This window comes from Populus euphratica, unplaced genomic scaffold (genome assembly GCF_000495115.2).
Source record: "Populus euphratica unplaced genomic scaffold, PopEup_1.0 scaffold29.1, whole genome shotgun sequence".
Classification (NCBI taxonomy): domain Eukaryota; kingdom Viridiplantae; phylum Streptophyta; class Magnoliopsida; order Malpighiales; family Salicaceae; genus Populus; species Populus euphratica.
In genome coordinates, this window is record NW_011499888.1 from 324,400 (window position 1) to 340,557 (window position 16,158).

The following is a 16,158-nucleotide window of genomic DNA, read 5'->3' on the forward strand; positions in this document are numbered from 1 at the left end:
TCCAAATTAAGCAGGGCACACATGACCACAATATTACCAGATAATATCGTAGTATCTTTATTTTCTGGATTGAATTACATATATATATCAAAATACCACTTGCACACCAGTTCTCCAATATCTCTTTTTTTTCACCTGCATGAATAAAGCAAAAAAAATAAAAATAAAATTAAGTCAATACTGAACATTTAGTCCTCTTACTTGAAGGAGCATGCCTCTTCAGCATTCAGTAATAGATAACAAGCAATGCAAAACAAAGAGAAGATAAAATGGAAAGATGATTACCCAAGATGGAGAATCTTCTTGTCATTGTGTGGGTATGCCGTTCCACCCTCAAGCAAATGGGGAGCAAAGAAATTGCGAGAGGCTGCTAATGCCTGGATGGCATTCAGCTCTGCTCCAGTCACCATGTTGGCTTGTTGAAGCCTCTCAACTTCTGCTATCTGAGATTGTTAATAATAAAGATCAAGTTAACCATTTAAGTCAAATGCGTGCTATTATATTTGTTAAGGATATGGAAATATCAAGAAGAGCCTCATCAACATTTGTTACGTAAGAGAATTTGATGTTCTTCATTACCTTGGTCCTAAGACAAACACTTTCATTTTCCAGCTCAATCTCCTAAAAAGAGGTGTTTAAATCAATTCGGACATGAATTAGACAAAAAAGAGGTTCCTAAAGTATAAAATGAACGTGAGAGCAAGCTAGAAATTACCCTTTTCTGCAAGTACTCTATTTCGGCTAGCAGCAACTCATGCTGTCCCAACAGGCAAGTAGAGGAACAAAAATAATTGAGGACATATAAAAAACTTTGATACAGCAAAAAAGTTGAGAGCCATTACAGTGACGTACATGATTAATTCTATGCATGTATGAAACAATGGAAAGATATAATTGTTGAAGCAACAAAGACAAGAAATTAAGATCATAAGCAAGTCCTTTTCATATAGGTTAAACTGGCTTAAAATACTACCACAGCAAATTTCAAATAATGATTATACGTACCAAGAGGTGATGATATATTAATGAAACGTGACTGAACATTTACATATTTGCTTGCAATTGTATGATGTTTTTACCTTCTTTGACCTGATTCTAGTAATGCCTCTCTCAAGCCTATTCTCCAGCTGCTTAAGCTCTTTCACAGATAAATTACTTACAGCATCGCCCATTAAGTGCCTACAAGCAAGAAGGGAAAGCATGAGCAGCACCGAACTGTGATGAAGAGTGTGCAAAAGAAAGGACCATTCAAGGCATGTATGAGTTTCAAAGTCTTAGTAGAGTCATTTAGTATTTTTTTTTAGAGGTCATGGATGATGGATCAAATCTCATTGCACCTAGAACGAGAGGGGTTAGGGAAGGGGATCATAGTCCGACAAAATTATTTAAGCTAAACTTTGCATCACAAATTCACATGTTCAGCTAATATTGTGAAAATTAAGTTAGATATTTGTACACAAATTCCCATTAATTTGCTAAGAACAAAATCAAGAGACGGAAACGTCCCATAATTTAATAGTTTGTCCATTTTTAGGTTACAACCTCAAAAAAGATACAATGGAGATCGTACCTGTTAGAATTCTGTAGCATTTGAATTTGTTGCCGCAGCTTTGCTGATTCTTGTTGATAATACTATATTTCATAATACAGGAAAAGTAAGTAAGCTAATGAATCGAGAGAAATTCAAGCACCTGAAATATAAAACAACTTGGTATAAATTGATAAAGATTAAAATATAGAGGAAGAAAAAGCATACCTGGGCATTGATTTCTGTGATAGAGGATGCATTTGAACTATCTGAACTCGCCTTTTTGTATCTATCTATAGTTGATCTTATGCTGCTACAAAAAATAAACAAAGTTTCTAAGTTCAAACAACAATGGAACAGGAAAGGATCAATGCAACAGGATCTGAGATCCATATTTAATTTTTACTGTTTCAAACTTTTTTGTAAGCCGCATTAGGGTTTCATAAGTTTGATTTACGAATAACATGAAGAAAATTAATCGATATATAATGTAAAGATGTTCGTCGAATGAAAACAAGTGCATGAAAAAGTTGCTTTTACAGCATTTCCTTGTCAACCCACCTAAACCTAGTATATATTAATATTTAATATCATAATACTGTGTATAAAAAACATCAAAAGAACATAACAATGAAACATCGACCACTGCAGTTGTCAACTTTCCAGGACAGATGAGTTCATTTGTATAGAGAACAAGATACTTTCTTGCACCTCACGCGCCAAGTTAACAATAGCAGAACCTTTTCTTGACTTTCCACTTGCCATTACTAAAAATGAAGAAACCGTAGCAAAATCACTATATATATATTCATTTATTACACCAACATAAGAATGGAAACACAAAAGACAAGTACGGAGAGTAAAACATGCTTTTAGGGCGAAGAGAACTGAGAGTGAAGGAGATTTTAGATTTGCTATGGGAAACAAGCAAAGGATGGGGAGATTTCCAAAGCTGAAAATGGAAACAGGAAGATCAAAAGAAGATGGGATATATAAGCCATTAAAGAGTAAAAGATCAAGATTAAAGAACGTACGTGCTGTGAAGAACAGATATTGTAATCAATCACACCATTAAAAGAAGAGAAAGGAGTTACCTGTACGTGAACTGGACACCAAATTAACCCATCCTACATCAGTACTTGGCATCTTTTTCTAAGTTACAAGTCCGGTGGTGAGTTGAAATTTAGAATTTTTTTATCATAGCTAGTTCAGTAGAGTTTTTATTTTTTTAATCATTGAGAGAGGATAGGCTCTCAAACCCATCATCTCCTGGGTATAAAGCTGGATTTATTGGCTATAGAATGATCAAGGGAACTTGTTAAGATTTATTTAGTGCCTAATTAGCAATCATCATTATCAAGATTATTAATTAATGTTCAACCAATTGTATTTGAATTTTTAGAATTTAGAAGAATTTAAAACGTTTATCTACTTGTAGGAAACGTAGGACATGCACTTTTTTTTTTTATTGATTTGTTAATGCATCTTATTTACAAATATTCTTTGAGAACTATAAGCACACGATGACGGTTGTGGCCTTTTTCCGGCCAAACTAGCCGGTGAAAAAGTGTAACACGACCGGGGTTTTGCTTCAGAGGAGGCGATTCACATTTCTGTGGTGGTTTTGCGGCTTGAAACGGTTGAAAATGGGAGATCGGCGGAGAGAGAGAGAATCGCCGGCGAGAGGAGAGAGAAGCTCTGGGTTCTACTGTGGTGTGGACAAGTGTATAGTGCACTCGTGCGTCTGAAGCCTGTGAACCGTTGGATCTCGGATGAACAGATTGTGCGGCTGTGATTGGTTTAATCTTCAAGTTGATCGGCGGTCAGGATTGAATGGGCTACGATCTGGTGTTTCGCGGTGTACCGAGTGTTTGGTACAGCTGCTGACGTGGCGCAACAGGATCGAAGGGCAGATTATTTTAAAGGCTGAGATTGATTTGGGTTTTAATTGGGTGTGGTAAAGCCTATTGTATCCTAAGAAATCAAAGGCTCAGATTCAAACACTATTAGATCTAACGGTTGAGATATTTTTAGTATTTTTCAATTTGTTTAAAAAAAATTTAATATTTTACTAGGGTGTAGAAAAAAAATTATAAAAAATAAATAGTACCCAAATAGTAACACAAATAGTAATGCAAATAGTGCCGCTCAATTCAAAATTCACAATTTGTTTTTCTCTCTCCCTGGTGTCTTGCTTTCATTGGCTATTTATAGCCAATGAAAGGGGACAACAAATCACGAGTCTTTGTAAATGTAATCACGGGATTCTGAATATAATCACGGGACAGCTGCACCGTTTGTCATTGAATTATTTTTTTGTTTTATTATATATAATAATAATATTTATTTACAAGGGTAAAATTAAAAATTCAAATTAGTATTATAAAAAGCTTTTCATCCACTAAAAATCAATTTAAATTACAAGAAAAAATCTTTATACGAGTATCAACTCGGTGGACCGAGTTTTTTTTTGGACCAAAAATACTAGTTTTGACCAGAAATAGTCTGAAACTCATTTTTTTTTATCGCGGTCGACATGGTGGGACCCGTATTAACTCGGTGGACTTAGTTTTGACCTAAAATGATAGTTTTGACCCGAAACAGCCTGAAACTCATTTTTCATCCCGGTCGACATGGTGGGATCCGTATTGACCCGGTGGACTCGGTTTTGACCGAAAATGATGGTTTTGACCCGAAACTCATTTTTCATCCCGGTCGACATAGTGGGAATCGTATTGACCTGGTGTACTCGGTTTTGACCGAAAATGACGGTTTTGACCCGAAATGGCCCAAAACTCATTTTTCATCGCGGTCAACATGGTGGGACCCGTATTGACCCGATGGACTCGGTTTTGACCAAAAATGATGATTTTGACCCGAAACGGCCCGAAACTCATTTTTCATCGCGGTCAACATGGTGGGACCCATATTGACCCGATGGACTCGGTTTTGGTAGAAAGATGCGGTTGGCTCGAGAAAATATATTTTAAACTCTTTTTTTTCTTTTTTTTTCTTTTTTTCTTTTTTTTGATTTATTATATTTTTTTTATCATGAATAATAAGATAAAATAACATTAAAATTTTTTTAGTGAATCCAAAATTGAGTTACAACAGTTGCCCCCTCTTTACAATGCTTACGGTGCAAAGACATTGAAAAAATCATTTTCTTTTGACTTTGTATAGGAAGTTTTGTAAAGAAAAATGATGGAGGTGTTGAAAAACACATAATTTTCAGTTGGTCTAATTCTTATGGGCGACCTGCCTAAGTGAAAAACATGAAAGTGTTTTCAATCTTGATTTTGTGAAATACATGAAAGAGATTTTAACAATGGTTTGGTGGAATACATGAAAGTGATTTCAACAATGGTTTCCTGAAATACATGAAAGTGATTTCAGAATTTTTTTTTTATGAAATACATGAAAGTGATTTCAACAATGGTTTCCTGAAATACATGAAAGTGATTTCATCAATGGTTTGGTGGAATACATGAAAGTGATTTTAATAATGGTTTTCTGAAATACATGAAAGTGATTTCATCATTGATTTCCTGAAATACATGAAAGTGATTTCAGATTGATTTTGTGAAATACATGAAAGTGATTTCGCCATGATTTTCAAGGTTAATGAAAACTTCTAAAGAAAGTCATATTTGTACGGCTCAAATCTGATTTGTAAAAATCGCTCTCAAAGATGATGAAAGCTTCTCATGAAAGTCTTATATCTACGGTTGAGATTTGATTTGTAAATCGATCTTAGAGATGATGAAAGCTTCTCATGAAAGTCTTACATCCATGGTTGAGATTTGATTTGTAAATCGATCTCAAAGATGATGAAAGCTTCTCATGAAAGTCTTATATCTACGGTTGAGATCTGATTTACAATCGATTTCAGAGATAATGAAAGCTTCTCACGAAAGTCTTATATCTACAGTTGAGATTTTACTTGTAAATCGATCTTAGAGATGATGAAAGCTTCTCATGAAAGTCTTACATCCACGGTTGAGATTTGATTTGTAAATCGATCTCAAAGATGATGAAAGCTTCTCACGAAAGTCTTATATCTACGGTTGAGATTTGATCGTCTGTTTAGAATAATAGTAAGAGTAGAATCCTTATAAATTACGCAGTATTTGGTGACAAACATCATCAACTTCTTGTATTTCAAACCTTTCAAAGTTCCCAACTCTTGAAGCTTTAATCATGTCTTCCTCTTCTTCTAATGCTAACCCAAATCTTGTTCCTGCAGTAGAGCCTATAGTTTAGCGTACTACTTTTGAAGTGAATGGTCGTCTAGTTACAATAGAAGATAACGTAATGGACAATGAAGATACTACTGTAGTCGTGGCTAGAGACATGGTCCTTCCCAGTGATGAAACCATGTTAGCAGCTAAGAACGATATTGAAGCAGTGAATCAGTCACTTGCTCTCAGTATCAGAGCTACTTCATCTTTGGTGAACGTTGCAGAGCGTCTTCATGCTAGAAGACTTGAGCTGAATACTCAGGTTCTTGATCTTCATCATTTGATTGAGAATTTAAGGAAGAGATTCTGTGATGAAAGACGTCACAAAAATGACTTAGAGAGGAGGAACCAAGAGATGAATACACGTGTCGACTTTTGGAAGGACTATGTTAACACACAACACCTCGAGTTCGAGGAAGAGATGGAGAGTATGCGTAAACAATTTGAAGAACTTCGAGGCCTGATTAATGATCAAGATGACAATATCCTTGATCGTCCTCGCACTGTTTAATATTTGTACTTTTAAACCTTTTGTCATGAATAAAAAATCCATCTTTCTTGTCTTCATTTATGAATTTTGCTTTCATGAAATTTTCATATTTGATGTGATTAAAATAACTTCATTTCGTCTGAATCTCGTTGGATCCCGTTGGGAATTTTGTTTCAAGAAATATCTACAAGACAAATATGCAATGTTTGTGAAGTTAGATGATATGTGATGCATCTTACCTTTTTGAAATATAGATCCCTCATTCATCTTGTCTGGCGATCTTGAATGTTAGTAAGCTCTTTTGATTCACGCGTTTTTCAAATCTACTCAAGCTGACCCATGTTGTTGAGTTCTCCAAGATAAACTTTGTTTGAGTTTCTCAATAGTCATTGCCTCTTTCTCCATTGGATATTTCATTGAGAGCATTAGTTTCTCCCTAGCCCGACATTGTATTGTTGGTAACATTTCCGTTGTTGAGGATTCTTTAACCAATTCATATGGTCAATATATGAGGATTATCCCACTCATTTTTCATGTGTATCTCCCACCAGGGAAGCAAATTTCTTTGTGCCATTAGAAATCAGGTGACTACTTCTTTTCCTGTAGAAGATTTCTTGTGATTGCTTCTCTACCCTTGGAAGAAGTAACTGTCTCTTTTCATTTCCTCATTTGCTCTTGTTGTTGTTAGAATCTCTGATTTTCTAACACTGCCTCTTGGTGTGTCATATATCTTTCTTCTTCACATAGAAAACCATTTTTTCAAAAATGATTTTTCAAAAGATCTCTTTTGTTTTTGAAAATTGAAACTCTCAATGTCTGTTTATAACAATGTTCAAGCAACTCTAAGGATTTGTATTAAATCTCTTAGTAAAAGTAATCTTAGATAAAGGTAAGTGATGAGATGACCTTCTGCTTTGGTTTTCAAAGTGTTCAAGCGATTGCTTGAATGTATTTTGAGGGAAAAGGAACAATTGCCTTTTATTTTTAGAAACACTCCTTTTATCAGCATGAATAATAATGAATAATTATTTGCTACATCATGACTCTTTATGAAAAAGTCTCTTATATTTTAAGAACGTTGTTTATTAATTCAGGTTGCTTTCTTCAGGTTGCTTTCTTGATTAGAAAGGACTTTAAAGGCATGTAATGTATTTATGGCTCAAGGCTGTAAAAGAAAGAGGATTTCATAAGCTCAAAGAAAGTGTTTAAGGGTTTGAAAACTATAGATCACTGTTATCTTATCTTCATTTTTTTTCTATCTTGACAACAAAATGATACTAAATATTCCAAATTAGGAATTTTTCTATTTGTTGGGAATTCTCTCAATTATTTGGAAATTTTTTTTGTTAGATTTCATAAGCTCACATGTCTTCAAGATGATTTCAATGATCATTTCTTTCGTTTTGCCCCTAGTGTAGGGTGTGATCTTAGTTAAGGTTCTTATGAAAGAAAAAAAAAACTTTAAATAGACTCGGCTCAAATTGGGACTGCAAAGGATAATTTTAAAAGAAAGTGAAAGGAGTATCAAAGATGACCTTTCTTCATTTCAAGTAGGATCGGTTAAAAACAATAAACTTTGTCCACATCCAGCGTAATGTTTTGGATTTATAAGATACCATGTTTTGTGAGTCCATGACAAGCTAATGTACTATCAACCATTATTCATGCTGATAAAATGTAAGTCCAAGACATAATTTAAGTGATAGTTGTTCCAATTACGTGTTTTTGACTTGTATGGTCATCTCTTTTAAAAGAATTGCTTTGAACATTATCCTAAACAAATCATTGATTTATTTCATTGAAATCATAAACAAAATCAATTCTTTTAAAACCTCATTTAAGAAGAATGGGTTCTCTTGTAAAAAAAACATTTAAAAGATCAGATTGTTGAGCCATTGAGATCATGCATGGGCTTTTTGGTAAGGTATATGCAAAGAGAATTTCCTGACCAAAACTTTATTTCATTTGATTTTGATTGGATGAAATACATCATATATAATACTTTTTCACAGAATCAGAGTTCACGGGCCTAGGTAAATCATCTCCATCCATCCTAGTTAACAACAGAGCCCCTCCGGAGAATGCTTTCTTCACTACATATAGGCCTTCATAGTTTGGTGCCCACTTGCTTTGGTCTTTACTTGGTAGTGGTAAGATTTTTTTGAGTACAAGATCCCCCTCTTTGAATTCTCTTGGTAGGACTTTCCGGTCATATGCTTTGGCCATCCTTCTTTGGTATAGCTGGTGATGAAAAATTACAGCCAACCTCTTCTCACTTATCATGTTTAGCTGGTCATATCTCACTTTAGCCCATTCAGCTTCTTCTAGTTCAGATTCTATTAGTACTCTCAAAGATGGAATTTTTACTTCCAAAGGCATCACCGCCTCCATCCCAAATACTAGTGAATAAGGTGTAGCTCCAGTAGATGTTCTTACTGCTGTACGATATGCATGTAGAGCAAAGGGAAGCATCTCATGCCAATCCTTGTAAGTGACTACCATCTTCTGGATAATCTTCTTGATATTCTTGTTTGCAGCTTCGACAACACCATTCATTTTTGGTCTATAGGGAGATGAGTTTGAATGTTTAATTTTCCACTTCATGCACAATTCTATGATCATTTTTCCATTAAAATTCTAGGCATTGTGGGTCACTATCTTCTCAAGTGAACCATACCGATAGATCAAATCTTTCTCAATAAAACTCTTGACCACCTTTTGAGTTACATGGGTATAAGAGCTGGTCTCCACCCACTTTGTGAAGTAATCAATGGTTACTAAGATAAATTGATGCTTATTGCTGGCTTTTGAGTTGATTGGTCCAATCACATCTATTCCCCACATTGCAAATGGCCATGGTGATGTCATATTAAATAAAGGAGCTGGAGGTGCATTTATCTTATCACTATACACTTGACATTTCCTGACATAATCGATGCAATCTTTCTCCATAGTCATCCAGAAATACCTAGATCATTGTAATTGTCTAGCCATCATATGCCCACTTGCATGAGTTGCACAAATTCCTTCATGAATTTCTTGCAATGCTACCTTAGCCTCGATTTCATCTAGATATCTTAGTAAAGTCCCATTGAATGACCTTTTGTATAGAATTTCTCCATCCAGGTAAAATTCCAGAGCTAACCTTCTCAAGGTCTTCATATCTACTTTGGATGCCCCCAAGGGATACTCTTGATATTGGATAAACTGTTTGATGTCATAAAACCAGGGGTTCCCATCTATTTCTCCTTCAATTGAACAACAATGAGCTGGAGAATTTCTAATCTCAGTGCAGATTGGTTGTACCCTCACTCCGTAATCAGTTTTGGCCATAGAAGCTAAGGTTGCCAAAGCATCAACAAACTAGTTTTTGTCTCTTTCCATGTGGGTAAAATCTATCTCATCAAAGCCCTCAGTTAGTTTCAAGAGATATTGTTGATATGGTATCAGTTTTTCTTCCTTGGTCTGCCATTCGCCTTTCACTTGACAGATTATTAACATTGAATCCCCATAGACATCAAGCTTCTTTATTTTCATCTCCAAAACAGCTTCTAATCCAAGGATACAAGCCTCATATTCAGCAGTATTGTTAGTGCATTCAAATTGTAGTTTGACTGAGACGGGATATTGCTTCTTGTCAGGTGAGATTATCACAGCGCCTGCTCCATTACCAGAAACATTCACTACCCCATCAAAATACATGATCCACCAATCATTCTTTTCTTTGTCTTCTTCTACTATCAACACATCCTCATCCGGGAAGTCAAATTTTAAAGGGTCATAGTCATTGATAACATTATCTGCTAGATGATCAGCAATTACACTTCCTTTTACAGATTTGCTTGTCTTATATACAATGTTATACTCAGCCAACATTACTTGCCATCTTGCTATTCGGCTTGACAAGTATGGTTTCTCAAAGATGTATTTAAGAGGATCCATTTTTGAGATCAACCAGGTGGTATAATACAACATATATTGTCGAAGATGCTTCGTATTCCATACAAGAGCACAACATAGCTTCTCAGTCATAGTATATCTGGATTCACAATCTGTAAACTTCTTACTCAGATAATAGATAGCTTGCTCCTTTCTCCCAGACTCATCATGTTATCCCAACACACAACCCATTACTACCTCAGTTACTGTCAAATACAAGATCAAAGGTCTTCCAGGCATAGGGGGCACGAGCAAAGGTGGATTCTGTAAGTATTGCTTTATTTTATCAAAAGCCTCATGTACCAGGGTTCTTTTTTCGAAGTAATCCAAAAATTGACTCACATATTGCTGTTAACTGAGATATGAATCGAGCAATGTAATTCAAACATCCTAAGAAACCTCTTACTTCTTTCTCGGTCTTAGGAACCGTCATAGCCTGAATTGCTTTCACTTTATCAGGATCGACCTCTATTCCTTTATTGCTTATCAAAAATCCTAGCAACTTTCCAGATTTTACCCCAAACGAGCATTTTGAAGGATTCAGCTTCAACTAATACTTTCTTAGTCTTTCAAATAATTTTCTTAGAACCTGAACATGATCTTCTTCATTCTTAGACTTGGCAATCATATCATCCACATACACTTCAATCTCTTTATGTATCATATCATGGAAAAGTGTCACCATTGCCCTTTGATATGTGGCTCCAGCATTCTTCAACCCGAATGGCATCACTTTGTAGCAAAATGTTCCCCATGATGTGACAAAAGTGGTCTTCTCTTTATCTTCTTCAGCCTTTTTAATTTGGTTATAACCGGAGAATCCATCCATGAAGGAGTAAGTTGAACTCCTAGAAGCATTGTCTACCAGGACATTTATCTGAGACAAAGGAAAATCATCCTTCGGACTGACTTTGTTTAGATCCCTGAAATCTACACTTACTCTGATTTTGTTATCTTTTTTTGGTACCACCACTATATTAGATACCCATTGAGGGTATTTAATAACTTCTAGAAAACCAGCATCCCACTGCTTCTCTATCTCTGCCTTGACCTTGAGCACAATATCTGGGCGAGTTCTTCTTAATTTCTACTTAACAGGTTTACATCCTTCTATCAAAGGCAATCTGTGTACTACAATATCAATGTCTAAACCAGACATATCTGTATAAGACCAGGCAAACACATCGATATACTCTTGTAGTAATGAGGTTAAATTGCATCTTTCTTCTGTAGTGATCAAAGTTCCAATCTTTAACTCTCTTTTATCTTGCTCAGTGCCTACATTTATCACCTCTAGTTCTTCCTTCACAGATTTCCAAGCATGCTCTGACTGTTATACTCGTCTAGCAAACTCTTCATCCCATTCCTTTTCATCCATTGCAATCTCATCCTTATCAAAGGTTGGCCATTCATTTTCAATGCAATATGTTTGTGGATTTATGGAGGATTCACTTTCAGAATTCCTGAAAGCGGAGGGTGTTTTTAGTGTGAATGCATATCTTATAGCCGAACAAAATGAAAGGAATTCAACAAATACTGATGAAAATGCTTGTTCTCAATATTATTTTAAAAGTTGGCTCAACAATTATAAAAAGACCTTATGTTGTCATCTTGAGCCAAGATTTCCAACTAGGTATAAAAACACAAAGCAAACTACAATGCAAAACACATAAAAGCAAATATAAGTAGACACTTAATCATTACTTCTTGAAAATAATTGGGGCTTCTTCAATCTTCCAATTCTGGAATACTTCTCCAACTGAAAGCTTTCGCACAAAGGCGCTGGTTGGAGCTTCTTCTAGAGCATGGACAGTTAACTAAGGTAACAATTCATCTTCTTTTATTGTTATTGGCTCATCATCACAGTTCCAGCCTTTCTCTTCACCTTCTTCTACATTGTTGATATCCATAATAGCAAATTTCTGTCCCAAGACTTCCATCATATTTTCAAGTTTCATCACATATGCTGACTTTGGAAAAGAAACATGGATAGGTGGGATTACAATGTCTTCTTCCTCTGGCTTTTTTCCTTCTATTCTGGCCAACCTTCTCTCTCGTTTTATCCTAGCAGCTCTCTTATGATCATCTTTCTTAGGCTTGAAGCCAAGCCCAAACCTCTGATTAACGACCTTAATTTTCATCATGTTGACTCTTTTATGATTTCCAGCAATTAGATCATTCTGGAATGGTAGCCCATGTTTTAAAAAGCATTTAGCTATCATTCTAGTAGTACCAGAAATAGTTGGTCTTCTCAACATCGTATTCTCCGGTACCCATTCGGTGTTCACAATCTTGAAGGCATGGAGATTTCCATCTTTGCAATCTTCTGCTTCAATATAAGGGACCGCCACATTCCTTATCATGGACAAGGTTTCTTCTGCCTTAACTTTCACTAAAGTACCATTGATGATGTACTTCAGGCATTAATGTAGAGATGATGTCACAGCCCCAGAGGCGTGTATCCATGGCCTTCCTAATAACATGCTATACGAAGGATGGATATCCATCACTTGTAGGGTTATCAAGAACATCTGAGGCCCTATAAACAATTCAATATCAATGGTCTCTATCACCTGTCTAGGGGAACCATCATATGCTCTAGCCGTTATAATACTTGGCCTCATATGAGTAGCATCAATTAACATCTCATCTAGCATATACCTTGGTAGCACATTCAAAACTGAACCATTATCCACAAGCACTTTGCTGATCAGACAGTCCTTATATTTCATAGTGATATACAAGGGCTTGTTATTCCCAGTCCCTTCCGGGTTTAGCTCATCTTTAGTGAAATATAAGTAATTAGAGGCTTGAATTCTTCCTACCAAATGCTCCATTTTATCATGAGTAATATCCTGTGGCACATATGCTTCATTCAACACCTTTTACAACACTTTACGGTGTAACTCAGAACTCAAGATAAGTGACATTAAAAAGATTCTAGTAGGAGTTTTCTTCAACTGATCTACCACACTACACTCACTATGCTTCATCAACTTCAGAAATTCATTAGACTCCTCTTCACTTATGGGTTTGTTCACTTCCATATCTTTAAAAGCCTCAACTATTTCTTTTCCTTTAGCTTTCCTCTGCCTCTCTAATTCTTCTGGTGTAAAACACCGACCACTTAGAGTTAAACCACCGATTTCAGTATGGAAGATAGGAGTAGGATTTTTAATGTTGAAAGCATACCCATAATTATAAGGCATTGTGCCATAACTTCCATTATTGGTACATACAGGCTTGATTAGGATTAGTTTTGGCGGACCACCCATAGTTGGTTGGAGTCTACAAACCTCCCTTTTTTTCTCCTGGCCGCCTATCATCCCAACTTCACTACTTTCTTCTTCACTTTCTATCCGTATCATGCCAAAACTCAGCATCCTTTTCACTTCTTGGTGAAATTCTTCGCAATCATCAATGTGATGTCCCACCTTGGCATGAAACTTACAGTAATTATTTCCATTCATTACTGGTTCAAACTTGGATAAATATCCAGACTGTACTATTATACCATACAATTTTTCCATGGAAACCTTCAAAGTTCTTTCCTTCTTACCCTCTACTCCTACAACATTCACCCCTCCACTGCTTGTGGCATGATTGGGTAAAGGGTTAGAATTCACATTCGGTGTATCATCAAAAGTTATCCATCCAGCTTTTATCAATTGCAGGAGCTTGTTTTTGAATGCATTATAGCTTTCAATGTTATGCCCAGCAATGCCAGCATGATATTCATATGTCATATCAGGCTTATACCAATTTAGGTATGGAGGTTGTAGTGGGGTTAAGGGAATAGGGGCCACCTGCCCAATACTCAACAACTTCGAATACATTTCTCCCAAGGGAAGTGGTAATGGTGGTAACCATTCTTGGGTTCTTTGAAAATTCCTTCTTGGAGGATTAACAATCTGGTTACTTTGTTGGTCATTTGGTTGGTTTTGTTGGTTGGTAGGGAAATGTTTAGTGAAGTTTACACTTGCAACTTGTTGGTAGGGAAAGGTTTAGTGAAGTTTACACTTGTAACTTGTTGGGTAGGTCTTTGGAAGTTATAGTAATGATAATTTTTCTTCTTACCCTTGTACCCTCCTTCCACATTGTTTACTTCAGACTCCTTCTTTTTCCCGGTAAAGCCTTTCTTCTTAGTAGGCTCTAACATTCTCCCCATTCTTATTGCTTGTTCTATCCTCTCAGAAATAGTTACAGCATCATAAAAATGCTGAGCTGAACTACCCACTAGGTGTTCAAAGTAGGGAGATTTAAAAGTGTTGGTAAACAGAGTGACCATTTCTTTTTCTAACAAAGAGGGTACCGCACATGAGATGCTTTTTCACGCCATCTCAAAGCGTATTCTCTTACAGTCTCTTTATTGCCCTTCTCCATGACTAACAAGCTTGACCTGTCCGGGACTACCTCCATGTTGAATTTGTACTGCTCCATAAAAGCTTTGACTAAATCTTTCCACTTTCTGATCTTTGTATTATCTAGCCTTGTATACCAGCTTAGTGCTGATCCAGAAAGACTGTCTTGAAAGAAATGGATGAGAAGTTTCTCATCATTCACAACTTTTGCCATCTTATTACAATAAGATTTAAGATGAGTGACTGGGCATTCAGTTCCTGTATACTTGATAAATTCTGATACCCTAAATTCTTTGGGTACAATTACATTTAGGACTAAACACATCTCTACAACATGAACAGGATCATATAAGTCTGCCCCTTCGAACGCTTTCAATATTTCTTCTAGAGCGGTCAATTTATCATAATCAACAGGTTTAGAGTATCTCATCCTATGTGAGTCATCAGTTGTCAAGTTTATAATCGGCACTTGTGCTGGTGGAACATTGGCAGTGAACTGCTGTTCAGATGAAGAAGGATTTGCCCCTAGATTTTGAGAAGTGAATATGAAAGGAGCTACTAGCGTAGATACAGATGGAGTTGCAACTACTGGCTGAGTAGAGGTATCTTCTCCAGACTTGGATACTAGGGCCTGCTCGAGTAGACTTATAAGTCGTGCGATATCATTTTTCATGCTCTCCAACTCCCTTTGATAGTGAGCCTCTAGATGTGCTCTTTCTTCGTTCTCCATTATCTTTCTTCGTAGTTGAGTGTAATGAATTTTATGGTCTTTTGGGGGACCTATATTTCAGCCTGAATAAATGCAATAAAAATGAATGAAATGCACAAATGGATGCAAAATGTCATATGGATGATGCATGCGTGTTATTTGTTTCAGGTTTTCCTTTAACTTATGATGAGGAACAGACCATATCAGATTCTTTTAAGAAAGTTCTCACTGAGGACTCCAAACTTATAGGAACTTGAACTGATTTAGGGAAGAAATTTGATGCTTTAATTTTGATCTGGTCAAAAATTCCTCATTAGATTTGGTTTTTTCCATCTCACACTTCCTATAAGGATCGGTGGAGATATAATGAGAATATGAAATATATATGAAAATGTATGTTAATGCATTGACATTTATTTGTGTCTTATATCCTACTTGATAGGATTTAACTCATAAGGTTTGGCTTAGTTTATTCTATCCTTAAAGAAATTATTTGGTTCTTAGATTGCCTGAATTACTTGTGAAGTAATCGACCTCTTAACCTTATGCAACATGAGTATGGGATAAAATTCCACAATACCCGTTGCATAGGGTGAGTTACAATCCAAAAGAAAGTCCAAATGAGCATCGGTGGACATAAGTCACACTTGCCACTTGAATCTTTCTTTTCTAATATTAAAAAGGATGAAGCTCGGGTCCAGAGCTTTTATGGGTTCATCGTGAAGTGTGTGAATACACAAATAAATATCATGCATGCATGTGGCAATATGAAAAATTGAAAAGAATTACAGTAATAAATAATGTAAATAAAATAAATGCCAAAAATAAATAGCATATAAGAAAAAGCATATGAAAAGCAAACACAAGCAGTTGGTTCAACCCTAAATCCC

At 35.9% G+C, this 16,158-nt stretch overlaps 1 protein-coding gene across 1 annotated transcript in view; it reads right to left on the reverse strand.

Moving 5' to 3' along the window:
• Window positions 1–281: 281 nt before the first annotated feature.
• STK (K-box region and MADS-box transcription factor family protein) overlaps window positions 282–16,158 on the reverse strand; it is a 29,654-nt gene continuing 13,777 nt past the window's right edge. Inside the window, exons 3-8 of the mRNA XM_011033232.1 lie at window positions 1,757–1,841; window positions 1,571–1,632; window positions 1,080–1,179; window positions 716–757; window positions 580–621; window positions 282–443 (exon numbers count right to left, since the gene is read on the reverse strand). Coding sequence (XP_011031534.1) covers window positions 282–443; window positions 580–621; window positions 716–757; window positions 1,080–1,179; window positions 1,571–1,632; window positions 1,757–1,841 — 493 coding nt within the window. The remainder of the gene's footprint in view (window positions 444–579; window positions 622–715; window positions 758–1,079; window positions 1,180–1,570; window positions 1,633–1,756; window positions 1,842–16,158) is intronic.